Genomic DNA, 17808 nt, shown 5'->3' with positions numbered 1-17808 from the left:
ACTGAAATAGTAATATAGTACAAGTAATAAAACTAATCGGTTCCATTTTCGGTTTTTTTAAAAAAAAAAACAAAAAATTGAAACAGAATCTCAAATAAACCGATTGTAAAAAAACCCTAAAGCTAAAATCTAAATCTAAACACTTCTGTCTTCTTTTGTAGTTCTGTTCCCGCTGCTCGTCATGACCTTCAGCCAAAAGCAAAAACCCACCGCTGCTCGTCGTGACCTTCAGCCACAGGCTCGAGTCGTGACCTTCAGCCACACTTCTGTCCCCTCTGCTCGTCGCCGCCGCCGCTCGTCAGTCGTCACCAAGTTTACGGTCTACTTGGAGCTTTTGGTTTGCATTGAAGCATGTCTCCAAGAGCCTGACCTGATCTTGGGTTAGCCGTTTTCTGCTTAGTTTAGATGGCTGTCGGTTTTCTGACCTGAACGGAAGATCCATTTCTGGCTTTTACAGGTGGTGTTTGAGATTATTGAACTTTTGGGAAGGGTGGAGAGAGCTTGAAGCTTGCTCTCTTATAGACTTGTACGAAAAAGTGGCTTGGGTAATTGCTTGAATCTTGATGATTATGCCAGTGAGAGCCCATAGTCGCAACGCAAGCATGGAAGAGGAGGTCCCAGAGGGTCAAAACTGAGGGGCTGTCATCGAGAGCTCCTTTCCTTCACTCTCGATCGCCTTCACAAGGTAAAAAAAAAAAAAAAGTTTTGATTTCAATCGAAGTTCTTCAGTGATGGAAGCGGAATGATATTGTTATTTCTTGTAATTGAAACTTTGAAAGGAACCGGAACTTTTTTTATATACTTTGGTTTTGTTCACCCAATTTATTGCTTTTGTAGTTTTGTTAAAGTTTAAAAGACTTTTTTGTTATTTATTTTGATTTGAACTTGTTATTTGAACGGTTATGTGTTCTTGAATATACTTTGAGACATATTTTAATTTTTTGTTTGTTAATTTCTTATATTTATGGTAGATTTATTAATTTAAGATTTTAAATTTAAAAAAGCTAAAAGTAGGTCTAATAGGCCCATAATCAAAATAATCGAACTGAATTGAATCGAATTATTTCGATTAATTGAGTATTTGATTATTTCACTAATTTAATTAATTACAATTATGAAAAAATTAATAAATTAATAAAACGAACCGAACCGCACCCATCCCTAGATCGCTCTAGCTCAACATTGGTGTGCTTAAAATTTTCATGCTAGCTGGCTCATGCAAACATGCTTGACTTTTCAACAGGTGGTATGACTTTCATACACACCTGACCCACTTGCCCACAAAACCCCATTACTCAATTCCTCCATCACAAGATTGAAGTTTGGTCATTTTGGTCAGCTGAAGCTTATCCATGCAAAAAATCATTCGCTATGGTCTCTCTAATGATCAGTTACTAGTAAGAAAACTTCTTGACCTTTGCTCTTTTTATGGCAAAACGGATCATGCCCTTCTTGTTTTTAGTCAAATCCGGTGCCCACATGTGTTTACTTGGAATCTTATGATTCGGGCACTGACTATTGATGGCAGCTCCCTGCAAGCGCTCTTGCTGTATAACCTTATGATATGCAATGGCTTTAGACCCGATAAGTTTACTTTCCCGTTTGTTATTAAAGCTTGTATTGCGTCTTTGGCTATTGAGAAGGGAAAAGAGGTTCACGGGCTAGCCGTTAAAGCTGGGTTTTCGCGAGATATGTTCGTGCAAAGCACTTTGATGGATCTTTATTTAAAGTGCGGGGATGTAGATGGTGGGCGTAAGATGTTTGATAAAATGCGTGTTAGAAGTGTGGTTTCGTGGACGACGATGATCTCTGGCCTTGCGGCCTCTGGGGATCTGGATGCTGCCTGAAGGGCTTTTGATCAAATGCAAACGATAAATGTTGTTTCGTGGACGGCTATGATTAATGCGTATGTGAGGAATGAGAGAGCTCAAGAGGCTTTTGAGTTGTTTCAAAGAATGCAGCTTGGTAATTTGAGGCCGAATGAGTTTACACTTGTTAGCTTGTTACAAGCTTGTACAGAACTGGGGAGCCTAAAATTGGGGGGCTGGATTCACGGTTTGAGTCCCATAATAATTTTATGGGACTTAATTCCTTACCATAGTAGTGGAGGTAGATTTGTCTCCTCATAATTATGGATAGAGTAGATATATTTTCTTAATTATGAGTGGGGCAGAAATATAGATGGTACTATAATAAGAATTAATCTTGATCTAAATTTTTGTTTCAAAATATGATCTAAATTTGTCTTAGGAGATAGATATCTATAAGATTTGATCTTAACCTAAATTAGTCTCAATAGATATCTAATTGTAAACATAAACAAATTACTTGTTATAAATAATCAATTAGGTGGCGTTTGTTTTTTAACTTAATGACTTAAAATGATTTAACTTAATTAATTAAGTTAATTAGAGATGTTTGTTTTTATAACTTAATGAGACTTTTTAGATAATTTTGACTAAATCTGAATTAAGTCAATTACTTGCTAATGTCAAAAATATCCCTGTTATATAATTTATTTTTCATGTCTATCCCAAAACTCACACATAGATATTTACCCCACATAAAAATATCTCATTTTTTATTTCTTATATTATATACGATAAAATTTAAAATTTATGGTATTTTATATATTAAAATTCTAAAATAATTATGTATTTACTTGAATATAGTTTTACTTATAAATGTTAAAATATTGTGGTATTTAATATATTATTTATTTGATATTTAAATTTAATAAGGATACGAATGTAAAAGTACATATTTTCAGCTTTTTAAGTTGAAAAAAACAAACAACTTAATCTTTATTTTCCGAGATTCAGACAAAAAAACAAACATATTATTCAGATTCAGACATTCAGACCTATTCAGAATTCAGACTAATTTAGGTCTATTCAGATTTCAAATAAAAAAAACAAACGCCACCTTAGTCTATTAAAAGAAAAAGCCAATTACGTATATAGTAAGCTTAATTCAAGTTTTTTTTTCCCTTTTGAAATAAAATATTTGGTATATATATATAAGCTTAATTCATTTATATAGAGAGCTTTCCATTTCATGATGCACAAAATTAGTTCGCAATGATGTCCAAAAGGAGTAATATAAATTTTTGGAGAAAATGCATAATCCATTGAAATTGAATAATTAGCATCAACCTAAGCAGCAAAATAATAGGAAAAGTAGTTATGGGCCAAATGAGGCACGATGACCATTAAGAAAATTTGTGCTTCAAGGAGTTGCGGATGCAGCATCGAGTATCATCTCAAAGGCATTTTCGATGCATGACTTGCTTTGGAGAATCAATGAAGCCTTCTTCTGTTCCTAATGAAACCCTTAGATTTCCCATGTAGGTCACAATCGTCACCACAAGACTCTGTAAACCCATAAATGGACAAATATAGTCAATCAAATTCCAATTTTTTTTTTATTTTTTTATTTTTTTTTTAAATTTTAGCTGAAATATCAGTTAACCTATACCTGAGGTGAACCAGCCACCATAAAGTACAAGCCTTTGATGGGATGATTGGCCAAAGCCATCTTTTCCACCGGTCCCATCATATTGGTAATCGCTAAACTGGAGTTATTCAGCGAGCCATGGATAAATTTAGCTGCTGTCTGCATTACAACTGGACCTAATAAGTATAATCGCACACATGGCACAATTTTTGTAGTACTTAAGAAAAATGCTGAAATTCTCGACAATATGACGTGGCAGTATTGCTCCACATATTTAGTAAAAGCTTAAATAAATTTTTAACAATCCTACCTCATGACCTCTCAATTTCTTCACAGTCTCCAAAAGCTTGGCAGTAAGGTAAGCACCGAAAGAACTGCGCTTACTCTGGATGATCTCTTGAGCTTTCTGGATGAATTTCAGTGGGTTTTGGACCTCCGCATTGGTTAATTGAGGAACTGATATGTGCAAAAATGAAAAATGGTTTCCCCAAGGTGCCTCACTGCCAGGCTTAACCATCTCCTTGATGGAACTGATGCTTTTGAACATCCTGGTGTTGAGCAGTACCACTGCTGTTGAATGTAGATTAGTTGACTCCTGGTTCACTGCTTGCATGTATAATCGAATCCCCAAAAATATAGTTCCCGTAATAACATCGTTTAATGTCTGTATATTGTCATTTGACATTACATAACGGTTAAAATATAGACAAATAGCTTTTAAATAGTTAAGCTAATTTAATTTAATTAGTTGATTGTGGGTGTTGATTAGTCCAATTAACAAAATATAAAATCTCTTATTGCCCTAAGAGCCACTCCTAGAATCCTTCAGTAATCAGTAATCCATTTTATTTTTAACTATCTGCGGCGGCCAAACACATAAAGGGGTCCATAAAAATCGTCTTTTCAATTTATGAGCTGGAATTGTCGACACCTAAGGACGGTAATTGTGCCCGCAAATCCGTAAATCCACCCGGACCCACCAATCAAAACCTATCTACTACGGATAATTTTACGGGTTGCAGGTGGGTTTAGTATTATAAATTGAGACCCGCATTTGAATGCAGGTGGATTTGGCATTATTAAGGAAAAACAATGCCATTTTAAAAAAATATTTGTAATTTAATTTTACTTAAAAAAAGTGATAAATAAAATCAACGACATAATTTCATAGCATACCAAGAAGCACGGTGTTGAATATAAATGACAATAAACAACAAAAAAGCTGTGGAATAATTTATTTTTATTTTCTTATTTCTCAGTTAGAAAAATTTTTTCCTAAATATTATTTAAACTTCTAGTGTATCTCATGGTCATTCCTATCTATTTTCTCTCTATTTTTCTCTGGCCTTTCAACGAAAATGAAAGCCTTTTGTTGTAATCACGTGGCTATGTTTTGTCAAACTAATTGTGTTCCAAGTTTATTACAACATTTCACTGCACCTACGAAATATAATTCTATAATTTACAGAAAGGGGATGTGAGAGGTGAAACATGCCGACCCCTCTGCAAATTTTCATTGACAATAAATTGTCCTGGAAATAGTGAAGCTTATGTCGGCACTGAGTATTTTTCTGGCTCGGTTATTAATTAAAGCTATTGATGATCGTTGTCACCGGGTCATTATCAATATTCATCATCACATTCTGTGAGTTCAAAATACATAAAAACCAAAATCACAAGATCATGTGATGTTCACTCTCATTTTGAGAAGTCAATATTAGCGGAAAAAAATGTTTTATTCTCTCTTGTGAAGAAAAATGTTCTACTATATGTTTCATATGTAATGACAATACCTAAGAGAAGTGCTCCCACAATCTTAGATATGTGGACCATCAAAGGGCCGAAGAGTTGATGGGGTATTTTATTTTTAGAAATGGCTAGATCAATGGCCAAGCTAACAACATTTTTTAGGTGGAAATGATATAGACATCCTACCACTTCTTTCTAACTATAAAAAATTTGGAATAATTTATTTTTATTTTCTTATTTCTTACTGTTAAAAATTTTTATATCTAAGATTGTTTTTATATTAAATTCAAAATATGTGTAATTAACTTAACCACTTGTCACGTTCTCCCAAAATACTACTCGTATGTGGACACACAATATATGTGATCCACATATTGTGTTCAGGCGGTGTCTTCAAAACTACATGCAACAAGAATATTATTGATGTTAATTTAATGTCATCGTGATTAAGATACTTACCGCTCCAAGATTGTCCTTAATTTGCTTGATTTGATGGAGAGGGAATGTCATTGTTGTTATAGTAATTGGCAACCAGCCCGCCGCAGCACTACCAGATCTTATTGGCGTTTTATCGTCTTCAATCAAGCTGCTTTTGATCATGCTCCAACAAAAATCTGAAGCTGTATTGAACACAGTATTGAAAAACTTAGGTACATTCTTGAATATACTACTGCCATTAATGTCTGGTCTCATTCGAACACTAGGAAATGTCAAGGGGCGAGAAGGATCATCGGCTCTTTGAAGACATGAAAGAAGAGCTCCCATCAATGAGAAGCCGTCGCCAAGTGCATGATGAAGCTTGAATATCACACTACTTGCTGCATTGCTCGTTGGATATTTTACTATGTGAACTTCCCACAATGGTTGGCTTTGAGGCATTTGTTCCGCGGATAATTTTGATAAGTAATCTTGCAGGCACTTGTCGTAGAATTGTTGTGACATGCCAACGGGAAAATTTGGAACATAGACGTGGTTTTTGAGCTTCACTTCAACGCTTTTCCAATGTTTCACTCCATTTTTTTCCACAACCTGTTTCAATAAAAGCACTTTTCAATATATTAAGATCCGTTTGATATATTTTTTTAAATAGAGGTTATTTAAATAAAATTTTTGTTAGTAAAGTTTTTTTAAGAACACATACAGCATCGTAGACACAACCTTTAATATATTTAAAGGCTAAACAACTTGGTGTAACTACAGAATAATTCTATATATAGAGTAATCAGACAGAACAATTTAACCTTAAATGAGCATTTTAAAACATGTAAAAATATGCGGGAAGAGAAAGAGAAAAGAGAAATGATAGGAATATAACTAATTACCATGATGGAGGAGAAGCGAGGGTTGATGGGAAGGAAAATATCCTTTAGCAACGGAATAGCCAGCGAATCATCAAAGGGCACTTCTAATTCCAAAACAGCAAGAATGGAGATTGATAGAGTAGAGCTATTGAAATATTGCCCAATTGGGCTCACAGGCTCTGCTACCACTTCATCAGCTTTCTCACACTCCATTTCCAGTTTTGTGTTAGATCCTGAACCTTTCCTTCTTTTTTTTTTCCTTCTTTTGAGTACGAGCTTCTCTTTCTCTTGGTCTTGGTTAAATATAAATGGCAAGCAAGTTAGCTAGCCATCTTTGTCAAGCATTAAATTTTCCCAGCTCAATAGCGGCTCGGCTCGACCTTTTGGCAACTTAGGCGGTTGCCTAGAGCCTCACTTTACATGAAGCCCCACGAGATGATTATTTTATATATAAAAGAGGAAAGTGAATTTAAAAATTATTATTATTCATTTCAGTTATTATTATTTTGTAATTATCTTTTCTTAAATAAACTATTAATTCCTATAAAGTTTAGTGTATTTAATGTAGTACTTAATAGTTTTAATTTCTACAAAATCGATAAATTAATAGTTTCAATCCTACAAATTCTCTATTTTATTGTTAGAATTAATATGTTATATTTCAAAAGTTTTATATTCATTTTAAACCTCTATAAAAGGCCCACATTTTATTATTTATCCATTAAATTTTTCCTCCAACAATCAAGACATGATATGTTCTTGGTGTTTGAGATAAAGAAAGAGAGAGAGAAAAAAAAATCTTCGTCTACTTTCCACTCAAGAAGAAAAAGAAAAAATCTAATAGTTCTCTCTATTCTCTGACTATTGGCCATTACTCAAATCCTCAAACAATTAATGTAAACATAAGTTGATTTCGTCTCAAATTTCAGATTTTATCTTTTTATTATTTTCTTAATTAGTTGTGTTATTTATTTGTTCTTATTTCTTTTTATTATATTCTTTTATTGAACTACTTTTTTGTGTGTGTGCTTGTTTTATCTATTTTGAAATAAAACTATATCGAAAAACTTTAGAGATTAGAAGAATAGAAAAATTAGTTTAATTTAGAAAAGGAGTAGTAAAAAAAAGATATAATTTGAGTAAAAAAACAATAAGTAGAAATTTTATAATTGAATTAAAATTTTGTGGATTAGCAACAGTAGAATAGAATTTTATTTAATAATTTTACATTTTAGAGTGTTTAAAGAATTGATTTTCAATAATCCTAAATTTTAGAAAGAATTAATTAAAATCATTTACCGAAAACCCCAAATATGATTGAGCTAGGCCTGTTCCAGCTTATATAGTAATTACATTCGTTTCCCATTTATTTATCTTACGGGACAAACATATTGGAGCTGGTTAAGCCACAGTGAAAGAATCAGGTGGTCCATTTATACTGATTTTCTGATATTGCTTGCTATTAATGCAAAGTTCGGTGAGCACATGATGACACGTCAATTTTCAAGGTAGCAAAGTTACTATTGAATTCATTAGATACTTTCACATGGTACTCGTTGAAAATTGTGTCCTCGTATTTGGAAAATGACATTCATAATACATCAATGTAGATCAAAATTTATTTGGAAGAGTGTTAATATATATATATATATATATATATATATATATATATATATATATATATATATTCTAGAACTTACATTCATAATTTAATATTTATCACGCAAATTATATGTAATCTTTCTATGAATTTCGAGATAGAAAGCTCCTCTCTCATACGGATACGCTTGATGGAGAAGGAAGAATGCGTGCATTGAATTTGAACCATGAGATTATTCCAATGGCAGATTGATGGTGTGTGAAGAGTTAGTGACGAAAAGAAATTATGTTTGATTTTAATTAAATTTATTTTTATCCTTTTACGCAATTCTAAGCTATAAATAAAAAAGAGTTTTTATGAATTAGAATAAAAAATTTTCTTGACGTTGAAGAGTCAAGAAAGGAGCCACATGCAATTTCCGACAAATTTAATGTTTTGGTGTCCAAATTTAAAGCTTTGGTGGCCAAACGGATGCTCTTTGGAGATTTTCTTATTTCATGAAACGGTGGCCAACATGGTTGAAAACAATTAAAGGATTTGGTTGTAATTGTTTTCCCCATAAATTGAAGCCACTTCTTTCATTCAGTGTATCCTAAAAAGTAGAGAGCTTAGGTGAAGAGCTCTCTGAGAGAATATTCAGAGAGTTATCAATCAATGAGAGATTTCAGAGAAAGAGATTATCTGCAAGTGAGTTCTTAGAAAGTTTGGGAGAGCGTTTGTTTGGTTGCTCAGTTGGGTTATTTGTAGAGGTGTGAGAGAATGTTTGTCTTAGGAAAAATGTTTCTTTCAAAATATGTGAGAGTAATGGATATATTTGGGTAATTACTCTAATTTGTAATCTATTAATTGTTAGTAAAATAATTATTCTCTTTTGTTTCCGTGGATGTATTTTTATTGTCGAATCACGTAAAATTCTTGTTTCGCTTATTTTTTTTGTAAATATTTGGTGCGTATTAATTCTGCATTTGCGCAAAAGTAGTATCAAACCACAACAAATGACGCTTTTGTAGCACAAGTGGTATTAGGGAGCAACAACCGGTACCAGAGCACAATAAGTGGTATCAAAGCAAGACAATTGGTATCAGAGCCGATACTTCATACTTGCGATACGCACTGTTCATGAATATAGTGGAACAGACGATTCGTACTTGAGGTATACGGTTTTGTTCACGTATATGATAATATTCGTGTATATAATATTATTCACATATATGGTACTATTCACAAATATGATGGAGCCAACAGTTACTACTTGGGTATATCAAAAGCATGTAGTATTGTTATGTAGATAAGTGCATGTCCAGGAAATTTCTGCCAACAAAGCTATCATTGTCTAAGGAGTCTAAGTTTTAAGTAAGATGGTTGTGACCTCTCCAGCCTTTCCTACAACTTTGTTGGTGCATTTTTCATACGAACAGACACAAAATAGACTATTTTTCTTATGTGTGAATAGTTGTTGAAATGGTAGTGTTGGTTTGCTTATTGCTAAAGGTATCAGTGTGCAAGTGTACACAACAAGTAATATAATGATGAATATTCAAATCGTCTCCACAATGATTGATGTTATAAGATTTGTTTCAACAATCTTAACAATGCAATTTCAATTTAATTAAAATAAAATAATTAATGAAATTAATGAACTAACTAAATTAAAAAAAATGCGATAAACCAAATCCAATAAAGAAAATCTTAAGTCAAACCCAAAGATGTACTTAATGGGAAATGAGTAGCTTTAAATGCATTTCAATGCACAACCTAGCATACTTCCCTCATTCCGCCAAGAAGTACTTGTGAACTTTGACAATCCGTCCTATTTTGTTTAGTCATCACAATGAAAATACAAAAAAATATATAGTAAAGACATCCCCTTTCATATGTTCAAGATATTTAATAATGGACATTGAGTTAAATATACTTATAAATTTATAAATAATGCTAAGGTTCTATCTTAGCATACTTGCAACTATAACACTTGTATAACACAAATAGTTTTGTATGTGAGACATAATAAATAGATTGGTCAAATTTCTATTAGTTAAGTTCTTCCAAATGACATATCATGATGACCAAGGAAATTCATACAACAATTGATGTCATCTTGAATAAATGTGTTATTTCGAGGCTTTATCATGAAGTTGGCAAGGTCAATAGCATTTGGATTTTAGTTGTAGGGATGACAATGTTACCTGTAAATTTATCCAAACCTGCCCATCAAAAGCTGCCTGCTATAGGTAATTTTGTGGGTTGCATGGGGGCAGTGGTGGATCTAGAAAAATAATTTATCGGGGGCTAAATTAGACAATAGTAAAATATAAAAAATTAAAATTTTGAATATATAAAATATTTGTAATTAATCTCTACGTATTTTTATATTTTAAAAATATTATGCAATAGACTCATTATCAATATTATTAAATTTTTTGTTTCTTATATAAACAACCAAACTATCACTTATCCCATCCAATTCCAAAAATGATTCTTCATGAGTTGTATTACTGAAAATGTTCGTTCTACTATTATTATATAAACCAAAAGAATTAACTATATTTTTTAGAATAGAAAATATTTTGAGTAATGGGCTATCATTATTTTTAATTAAAATATATGTTTTATATTTCTTAAAAGTCAAAGTTTAAATTTTATGGGGTTATATTTTGTAGTGACTATTTTACTAAATTTAATGGGGCTAATTAGAAAATTAAAATATTTTTTTCTTTTATTTTTAATTTTTTTTTTTTGGCCAGTGGGGGCTCAAGCCCCCACTGGTCATGTGCTGCATCCGCCTCTGCATGGGGGTTTACTATAATAAATTTAAATCCGCTCTGGGTTATCGGTGGGTTTCCTATTAACAAAAAAATTGTGTGGGTATCTAGTAACCCATAACTTTATTTTTTTATAAATTTAAATTATTAAAATTACACTAAAAATATTTAATTATAAAAATACATAAACTAAGTTATTGACAATCATTTATTGCTCAAGACCTAACCCAATCTTCTTAATTATAAAAAAAATAACTGTTGTCGCTAACTTGATTCACATCGTCCTCTCCACAGTATGTATGCATATATTTTTAAAAAACACTTGTGTAGCTATCAACGAAAAAACAATCATATTAGTTGAAATTAGTTTGTCTTAGATTTATTGGTTTCACAAAAAATCCACCCAAATTTAGCTACTAATCTAACTTTTAATGCAGAGTTAATTGTATATTTGTATGCAATAGTGAAAGTATATTTTTATAGAAATGTTAGATAAATCTATTTTTTTGGATGTTGTATTATGATTTTAGATTTGATGTTATGATTTGAAACAAATATGTTGTTGTTGCCATGGCTATGAGTTACAGGCAAAACCCGCTGACTTGAAATAAATGTGTTGCTACTGCTGCTATTGTGCGTTACGGGCAAAAATAGCTGCAGATTGCAGGAGAATTAATTAGTAACTGTTAAAACTCACAACGGGTGGATTTTTTTTTTAAAAAATTAAAAACTTACAGTGGATTGTAAATGAATTTAATAATTTAAATTTTTTATAAGTACTGATTTGATAATGACAAACCCGCTACGATCAGTATCCGTTACCACTCTAGTTTCAGGGGAAGCATAATTTTATTTCCCTAAATGGCAAACTCAATTTGTTAGATTAGAAGATGAAGATATCCTCAAAAGTTCTTCTGTGTAATTAGTCTTCACATGTCTTCAGAAATCTTCATCAAATTCTATAGTTAATAAATCGAGTCTTCTATTCGTGTAATCTTCAACTTCTTCAATATGCATGCAGAAATGTAGAATAAGACCATTCATATAGCGCCACGTGTCATTAGAATAAAGCATTCATATATCCTAAATGAATTAGAATTAAACACCGATTAGAGTTCATTACTAATTTTAACTCCTATGCAGATTAGGTAACTACGTACGTTTATAAACTGCTATATTATTTCAACTACCGGAGGAAAAACAGCACGGGGAAAAGCAAAGGGGAGAGCTTCGAGCGAGGGAATAAGTTTGCATTTTCGTCTTCACAGCCATGGTAGGGTTTGGCTTATTCAAGAAGAAAAAGATTTCGATTTCCAAAACACCGGCGTCATCGATTCAGGACTTGGAGAGAATCATCCCGGAGATGCGGATGGTTCTTTTCGGTGATGATGATGATGAAGTGACAGTTTCAGAGAGAGCCTGCGACCAATTGACGAACACGTTCTTCAGCGAAGGCCGGCTCCGTGTTCTAATCCTGTCCCTTCCAAAACTCGAGTCCGGCCTCCAGTTGGACGCCATTCACGTTATTTCAGGCTTGCAGAGACGAAGGGTCGCGGCCAATCCGTATATCGCTTCCGATTATATGGAAAATAATTTGGACTTGATAGACATTCTTTTATCTGGGTACCAAGTTGATGATCTTGCTCTCACTTATGGCGCCATTGCCAGAGGTTGTATTCGTCATCAGTGCGTGGCCAAGTACGTGTTGGAATCGGATCATATGAAGAAGTTCTTTGCATATTTGCAGAACCCGAGTTTCGAGATTGCCTCAGACGCACAAGCAACGTTTAGAGAACTCCTGACAAGACATAAGTCTACAGTTTCCGAGTTTCTTTCCAAGAATCAAGATTGGTTCTTTCAAGAATACAATTCCCAGTTGCTCGAATCCCCTAATTACATCACAAGAAGGCGTGCTGTTAAACTACTGGGAGATATATTGCAGTGCAGTTCAAATTCTGCTGTGAGAGACAAATATGTTAGCTCATTGAATAACTTGAGGGTCGTGATGAATCTTCTCAGAGATTCCAACAGACACATTCAGTTCGAGTGCTTCCATGTGTTCAAGCTGTTTGTTGGGAATCAGAGTAAGCCTCAGGAGATCATCCGTGTTTTGCTGGCGAATCAGAGCAAGCTTCTTCAGTTCTTCGGGGAGTTTTATCTTGATCGAGTGAATGATGAGCAGTTCGAAGCTGACAAGTCTCGAGTTATGAGAGAGATTATCAATACGACGAGTGTTACTGTTAAAAGCTAAATTGTTGTTATTTATTTGCTTGTAAATTCCATCGATGTAAAATGACTAAATTGTTCATCAATGAAAAGCTTTTTTGTTTTTTTTGACATTTATGCCAAAATTTCCCACATCACTAAAATGGGAAACATATCAAGCTTAATACTTATCAACTACTGCGAGCCAGCCCACAGTTCTTTAACAAGTGAGGTGAGGTGACATCTTGTATATAATATGTTCAAAGCTCTGAGACTGTACCATGGTGGTATGTCTTTCATACACACCTGACCCGCTTACCCACAAAACCCCATTACTCAATTCCTCCATCACAAGATTGAAGTTTGGTTATCAGGAAGCTCTGGTTTTACTCAGAAAGTGTAGAAATTTTGGTCAGCTGAAGCTTATCCATGCAAAAATCATTCGCCATGGTCTCTCTAATGATCAGTTACTAGTAAGAAAACTTCTTGACCTTTGCTCCTTTTATGGCAAAACGGATCATGCCCTTCTTGTTTTTAGTCAAATTCAGTGTCCACATGTGTTTACTTGGAATCTTATGATTCGGGCACTGACTATTAATGGCAGCTCCCGGCAAGCGCTTTTGCTGTATAACCTTATGATATGCAATGGCTTTAGACCCGATAAATTTACTTTCCCGTTTGTTTTTAAAGCTTGTATTGCGTCTTTGGCTATTGAGAAGGGAAAAGAGGTTCACGGACTAGCCGTTAAAGCTGGGTTTTCGCGAGATATGTTCGTGCAAAACACTTTGATGGATCTTTATTTCAAGTGCGGGGATGTAAATGGTGGGCGTAAGGTGTTTGATAAAATGCGTGTTAGAAGTGTGGTTTCGTGGACGACGATGATCTCTGGCCTTGCGGCCTCTGGGGATTTGGATGCTGCCCGAAGGGTTTTTGAGCAAATGCAAACGAGAAATGTTGTTTCGTGGACAGCTATGATTAATGCGTATGTTAGGAATGAGAGAGCTAACGAGGCATTTGAGTTGTTTCAAAGAATGCTGCTTGATAATGTCAGGCCGAATGAGTTTACACTTGTTAGCTTGTTACAAGCTTGTACAGAACTGGGAAGCCTAAAATTGGGCAACTGGATTCATGACTTTGCTCTTAAGAATGGGTTTGTTCTAGGGGTTTATCTGGGGACTGCTCTAATTGACATGTATAGTAAATGTGGTAGTTTGGAGGATGCTAGGAAAGTGTTCGATAAGATGGAAATCAAGAATTTAGCTACTTGGAATTCTATGATTACTAGCTTGGGTGTTCATGGTCATGGGGAGGAAGCCCTTGCCCTTTTTGCCCAGATGGAGAATGCAAATGTTCAGCCAGATGCAATCACTTTTGTAGGTGTTTTATGTGCTTGTGTGCATACGAATAATGTAAATGAGGGTTATAGGTACTTCCGGTACATGAGAGAACATTACGGTATTTCACCTATTGAAGAACATTATACTTGCTTGATTGAATTGTATAATCGTGCCAAAATGAAAGATGAGGTTAGCGAAGAGCTGAACACCATATCAGAGGACCTGAATGAAAGAACAGCTGTAGAATTGCTAAGGTTTTGAACACCATGCTGGAAGAGTTGAATGAAAATACAGAATTTCTAAGGCTGAATAGCCTGCCTGAGAAACTGAATTTGAATACAGCAACAGCCTTACTAAGTACTGACAGCGGTGTTGCTAAAGCAGACAAAAGTTCTTACCTGCTTCCCAAGGAGTGACAATGCTTGGGTGTGTCTACATGCTATTTCCCTCAAAATATGTTCCAGTGCTTCAAGAGGGATGTGGATTGACTTCAACGAATCTTTCCTTATTCCTTAAGAATATTTCATGCCATACACTTATTATGATCATTGAGAAAGGAGCTGTATAGTGAAGTTCAGCCTGCAAGCAACACAATCCTTGTTCTTAAAAGCTTTGCAAGTAACATAAAGAAGATGTGGATTCCCCTTCTCTTTTTGCAGACTATTGTTTCGGAGGGAAGAGAATATGGTTCTGCAACTTCTCAATACATGTGTGATATTCTAGTCTGTTTATGTTTTTATTTAATTCTTCATACTATCATTGATATTGGAGATAGTTGCGATTCTTTATATTTTTAATTTTGCTGATAAAAATATGCATCAATTGGCTGTTCTGTACATGCTTTAGCTTTATTTATTAGCTGTAAAGTTAATTTACATGATATTCTTTTTGACTTGTAAATCTTGTGGATTCTTCAACTGTATACAGAGATAAAAATTAATGAAAGACTTAAAAGCATTATTCTTAAAGGGGCTATATATCAATCTCCCAGGTGTTACAGCTTGAGGGACAAGTTATATGGAGGTTGCTGGTTGAACGATCTCATGTCATTGGAGTGGCTAGGTGGATTGATGTCTTAGTTTCTACAGTATGTAAAAAGAATTTTTAGCTTTTTCCTTTTTATATTTGTAATATCACCATAGTGGGTCTCTTTTTTGCAATCTTTTTATATTCCCCAGTTTATTCTAATTCTTTACTTCCATTGAGTTGGTGAAGCTTCCTCGGCTGTAAGGTCTTTATATAAGGTTGAAGACAAAAATGAGGTTTCATAGACAGATACATGAGCATACCTTATATTTCTTTTGTTTTTATTTTTTTCTGTTGACTTACAGAACATGTCGTTTTCGGTGGAAATGCCAATGAAAGTGTCTGATCATTGCAACTATCGAAATTATACTGTTTCTTGTTGTGTATGGTAGTAAATGTCCTGGTGTGGTGAGAGGCTGTTGATATTCTAGTGCAGAATCAGAGTGAGAAGCTTTATCTGGCCAGAAACTATGGAGAGGTGGTCCAGTGCTAACAGGGGTTGCCCCAGAAACTATAGGGATGGTCTTCTGTGCCACTATTTGTTCAGAGATGGCTCTGCTCAATATATCTTCCTTGATTTGGCGGATGAAGGATCTGTTGTTGTGAACCGATCACTGTCTTTTAATACCGAATCAAATATGCATATATGTGCTTCTTCGAATGGTTTGCTTCTGCTGTCAAGTGTTAATGGCAACTTGCTCAGATATAACCTCTTCAATCTTCTTACCGAGCAGTGTGTTGTTCTTCCCCAACCGCAGATCACTAGACGAAGTATTGGAACTGGTTTAGCTTTTGATGGTTTCCACTATCAAGTTGTACGCATTTTCAGCAGTGAAGGTGATAGAAGCATTTCAGAACCGTCATCATCATCTGCTCCTTCTGGTGCCAGGGGCGGTCGGCTTATACAGATGGAGATCTTCTCATCTGAAACTGGCATATGGAAACGACACTCCCCCCAAATTCATCTACCATCTGATCTTCCGAAGCTTAGCACAATCCCTCTCTTCTCAAACGGAGCTATCCATTGGGAACTGGGTGGATACTTGCTTATGTACTATGTCAACAGTAGCTACTGTAGGCTGATTGAACTGCCAAACTATCCCCAAAAGTGGTCCTGTAATTCACTGACTTTTGGGCAATGTCTGTGGGAGGCTCAAGGGTATGTGCACTACTGCTACACTGATTCTGAAGGAATTCACACCTGGGTTCTCCTCAAGGAAGAGGATCATCAATACTATTCCAGCTACTACCACTACGATCGCGACAGGTACCAGTGGAAGTTAGCCCACACTGTCACACACCAGTACTTGATGTGTCAAAATCCTGAGATCTTTCTCCGAATGGGACGGAGAAACATTTACTTTATACAATGGGAGCCATACTTCATATCACCATTCGCTTACATTCAAAGCTTTCAGACACTCTACCTGAGGCTACCAGGGATGATTGTCTCTTACAATTTGAGAACCCAAGCTTTGAAGGAGGTCTGCTCTTACGAATTTCCAGACTCAAACTTCCACTGCTGCTTGCTCGTCGTCGCCGTTGTTCATAGCTCAAAGGACGATGCTCGAGGAGGACACGCAAAACCAGCTGGGGCAATTGGAAATGCGGTTAGTTTGCCTATAACGGATGCACTAGAAAAGCCAACAAAATCAAAATGAGTTGCACCTCTATTTTTCGTCTTGAGATACTGAAAAAATTTTCAAATCAAAAGAGTTATTGTTACACTTTAATCTCGGAGCTACCGTGATTTTAAGTTGGATATAAAGTAAAGAGTTGAATGTACTGTATATGAAATATGACCAATTAAATTAGATTATGTTTGTTGTCATGAGTATGAAGTATGATGAAGTATCCATTTGGATGGAGCGATTCTATTTCTCTAAATTGTTTGGCCGGCCAAACACGTCCACTTTTTTTTTTTTTTTAATTACATAAGACTATTGTTCAAGATTATAACTCCTATACATAAAACTACAATAAGAGAGAAGACTATCTTCGCTTAAATTTAAAGAAGAAAATTAAATTCCTACAATATTTTTATGAGAGTTCGAACTACTACTCCCACACCGATTCAAGCATGCATCGTTGCCAAACACGTCCACTTGTTTTGATTGAATTGCTACCACTCCCGGTAATTCAAGATCTAAGGGAGTTCTGTTTGAATTAACGAGCTATTGGGTCCTCTTTTCCAAAATTTAATTTGCTTTAAGCGTCCATTTAAATTACTTTGAAACTTTTATATCATCACATATTGGACTGACCAATAGTGAAAGTGAAACGGTCATCACCGCCAACGACAACAACAATAAGAAGAAGAAGAAGACACGACCATTTTTACGTGGACATAAATCGGCTTCCAGCATCGTAAT

At 34.6% G+C, this 17808-nt stretch overlaps 3 protein-coding genes across 7 annotated transcripts; 2 read left to right on the top strand and 1 right to left on the bottom strand.

The window, feature by feature from the left end:
- The first annotated feature begins 1269 nt into the window (after positions 1–1269).
- LOC102615965 (pentatricopeptide repeat-containing protein At3g26630, chloroplastic) lies at positions 1270–17267 on the top strand. Of its 5 annotated transcripts, XM_052435093.1 has the most exons (3): positions 13254–15119; positions 15402–15497; positions 15742–17267. In XM_052435093.1, exon 1 carries the CDS (start codon positions 13355–13357, stop codon positions 14669–14671), a length of 1317 nt encoding a protein of 438 aa, XP_052291053.1. In that variant the 5' UTR covers positions 13254–13354; the 3' UTR covers positions 14672–15119; positions 15402–15497; positions 15742–17267. The 5 variants fall into 5 exon arrangements, with proteins under 5 accessions (XP_052291055.1, XP_052291053.1, XP_052291054.1 ...); XM_052435095.1 differs by adding an exon at positions 1270–1652 and having other exon boundaries at positions 13802–17267; XM_052435094.1 differs by lacking the exon at positions 15402–15497.
- Positions 3071–6780, bottom strand: LOC127900362 (wax ester synthase/diacylglycerol acyltransferase 3-like). Its single transcript, XM_052435090.1, has 5 exons — positions 6528–6780; positions 5665–6234; positions 3767–4120; positions 3478–3615; positions 3071–3373 (listed from the first exon to the last, which is right to left on the bottom strand). Exons 1-5 carry the CDS (start codon positions 6717–6719, stop codon positions 3263–3265), a joined length of 1365 nt encoding a protein of 454 aa, XP_052291050.1. The 5' UTR covers positions 6720–6780; the 3' UTR covers positions 3071–3262.
- LOC102624594 (putative MO25-like protein At5g47540) lies at positions 11909–13205 on the top strand. The gene has a single exon (XM_006495354.4). It carries the CDS (start codon positions 12139–12141, stop codon positions 13117–13119), a length of 981 nt encoding a protein of 326 aa, XP_006495417.2. The 5' UTR covers positions 11909–12138; the 3' UTR covers positions 13120–13205.
- Positions 17268–17808: the final 541 nt, after the last annotated feature.

The sequence above is a fragment of the Citrus sinensis genome, chromosome 2, assembly GCF_022201045.2.
Source record: "Citrus sinensis cultivar Valencia sweet orange chromosome 2, DVS_A1.0, whole genome shotgun sequence".
NCBI lineage: Eukaryota > Viridiplantae > Streptophyta > Magnoliopsida > Sapindales > Rutaceae > Citrus > Citrus sinensis.
Note: the sequence above shows the minus strand (reverse complement) of the source record. Positions and strands in the feature narration are given on the sequence as shown.

What these genes read in the sequence shown, in the direction of transcription:
- LOC127900362 (XM_052435090.1), bottom strand. Translation starts at nt 6,719, where the DNA reads ATGGAGTGTGAGAAAGCTGATGAAGTGGTAGCAGAGCCTGTGAGCCCA. An exon ending in AGAAATTGAGAGGTCATGAG is followed by an intron (nt 3,616 to 3,766) that starts GTAGGATTGTTA and finishes GTTGTAATGCAG; the next exon opens with ACAGCAGCTAAATTTATCCA. An exon ending in TGGTGGCTGGTTCACCTCAG is followed by an intron (nt 3,374 to 3,477) that starts GTATAGGTTAAC and finishes ATGGGTTTACAG; the next exon opens with AGTCTTGTGGTGACGATTGT.
- LOC102624594 (XM_006495354.4), top strand. Translation starts at nt 12,139, where the DNA reads ATGGTAGGGTTTGGCTTATTCAAGAAGAAAAAGATTTCGATTTCCAAA.
- LOC102615965 (XM_052435094.1), top strand. Translation starts at nt 13,355, where the DNA reads ATGGTGGTATGTCTTTCATACACACCTGACCCGCTTACCCACAAAACC.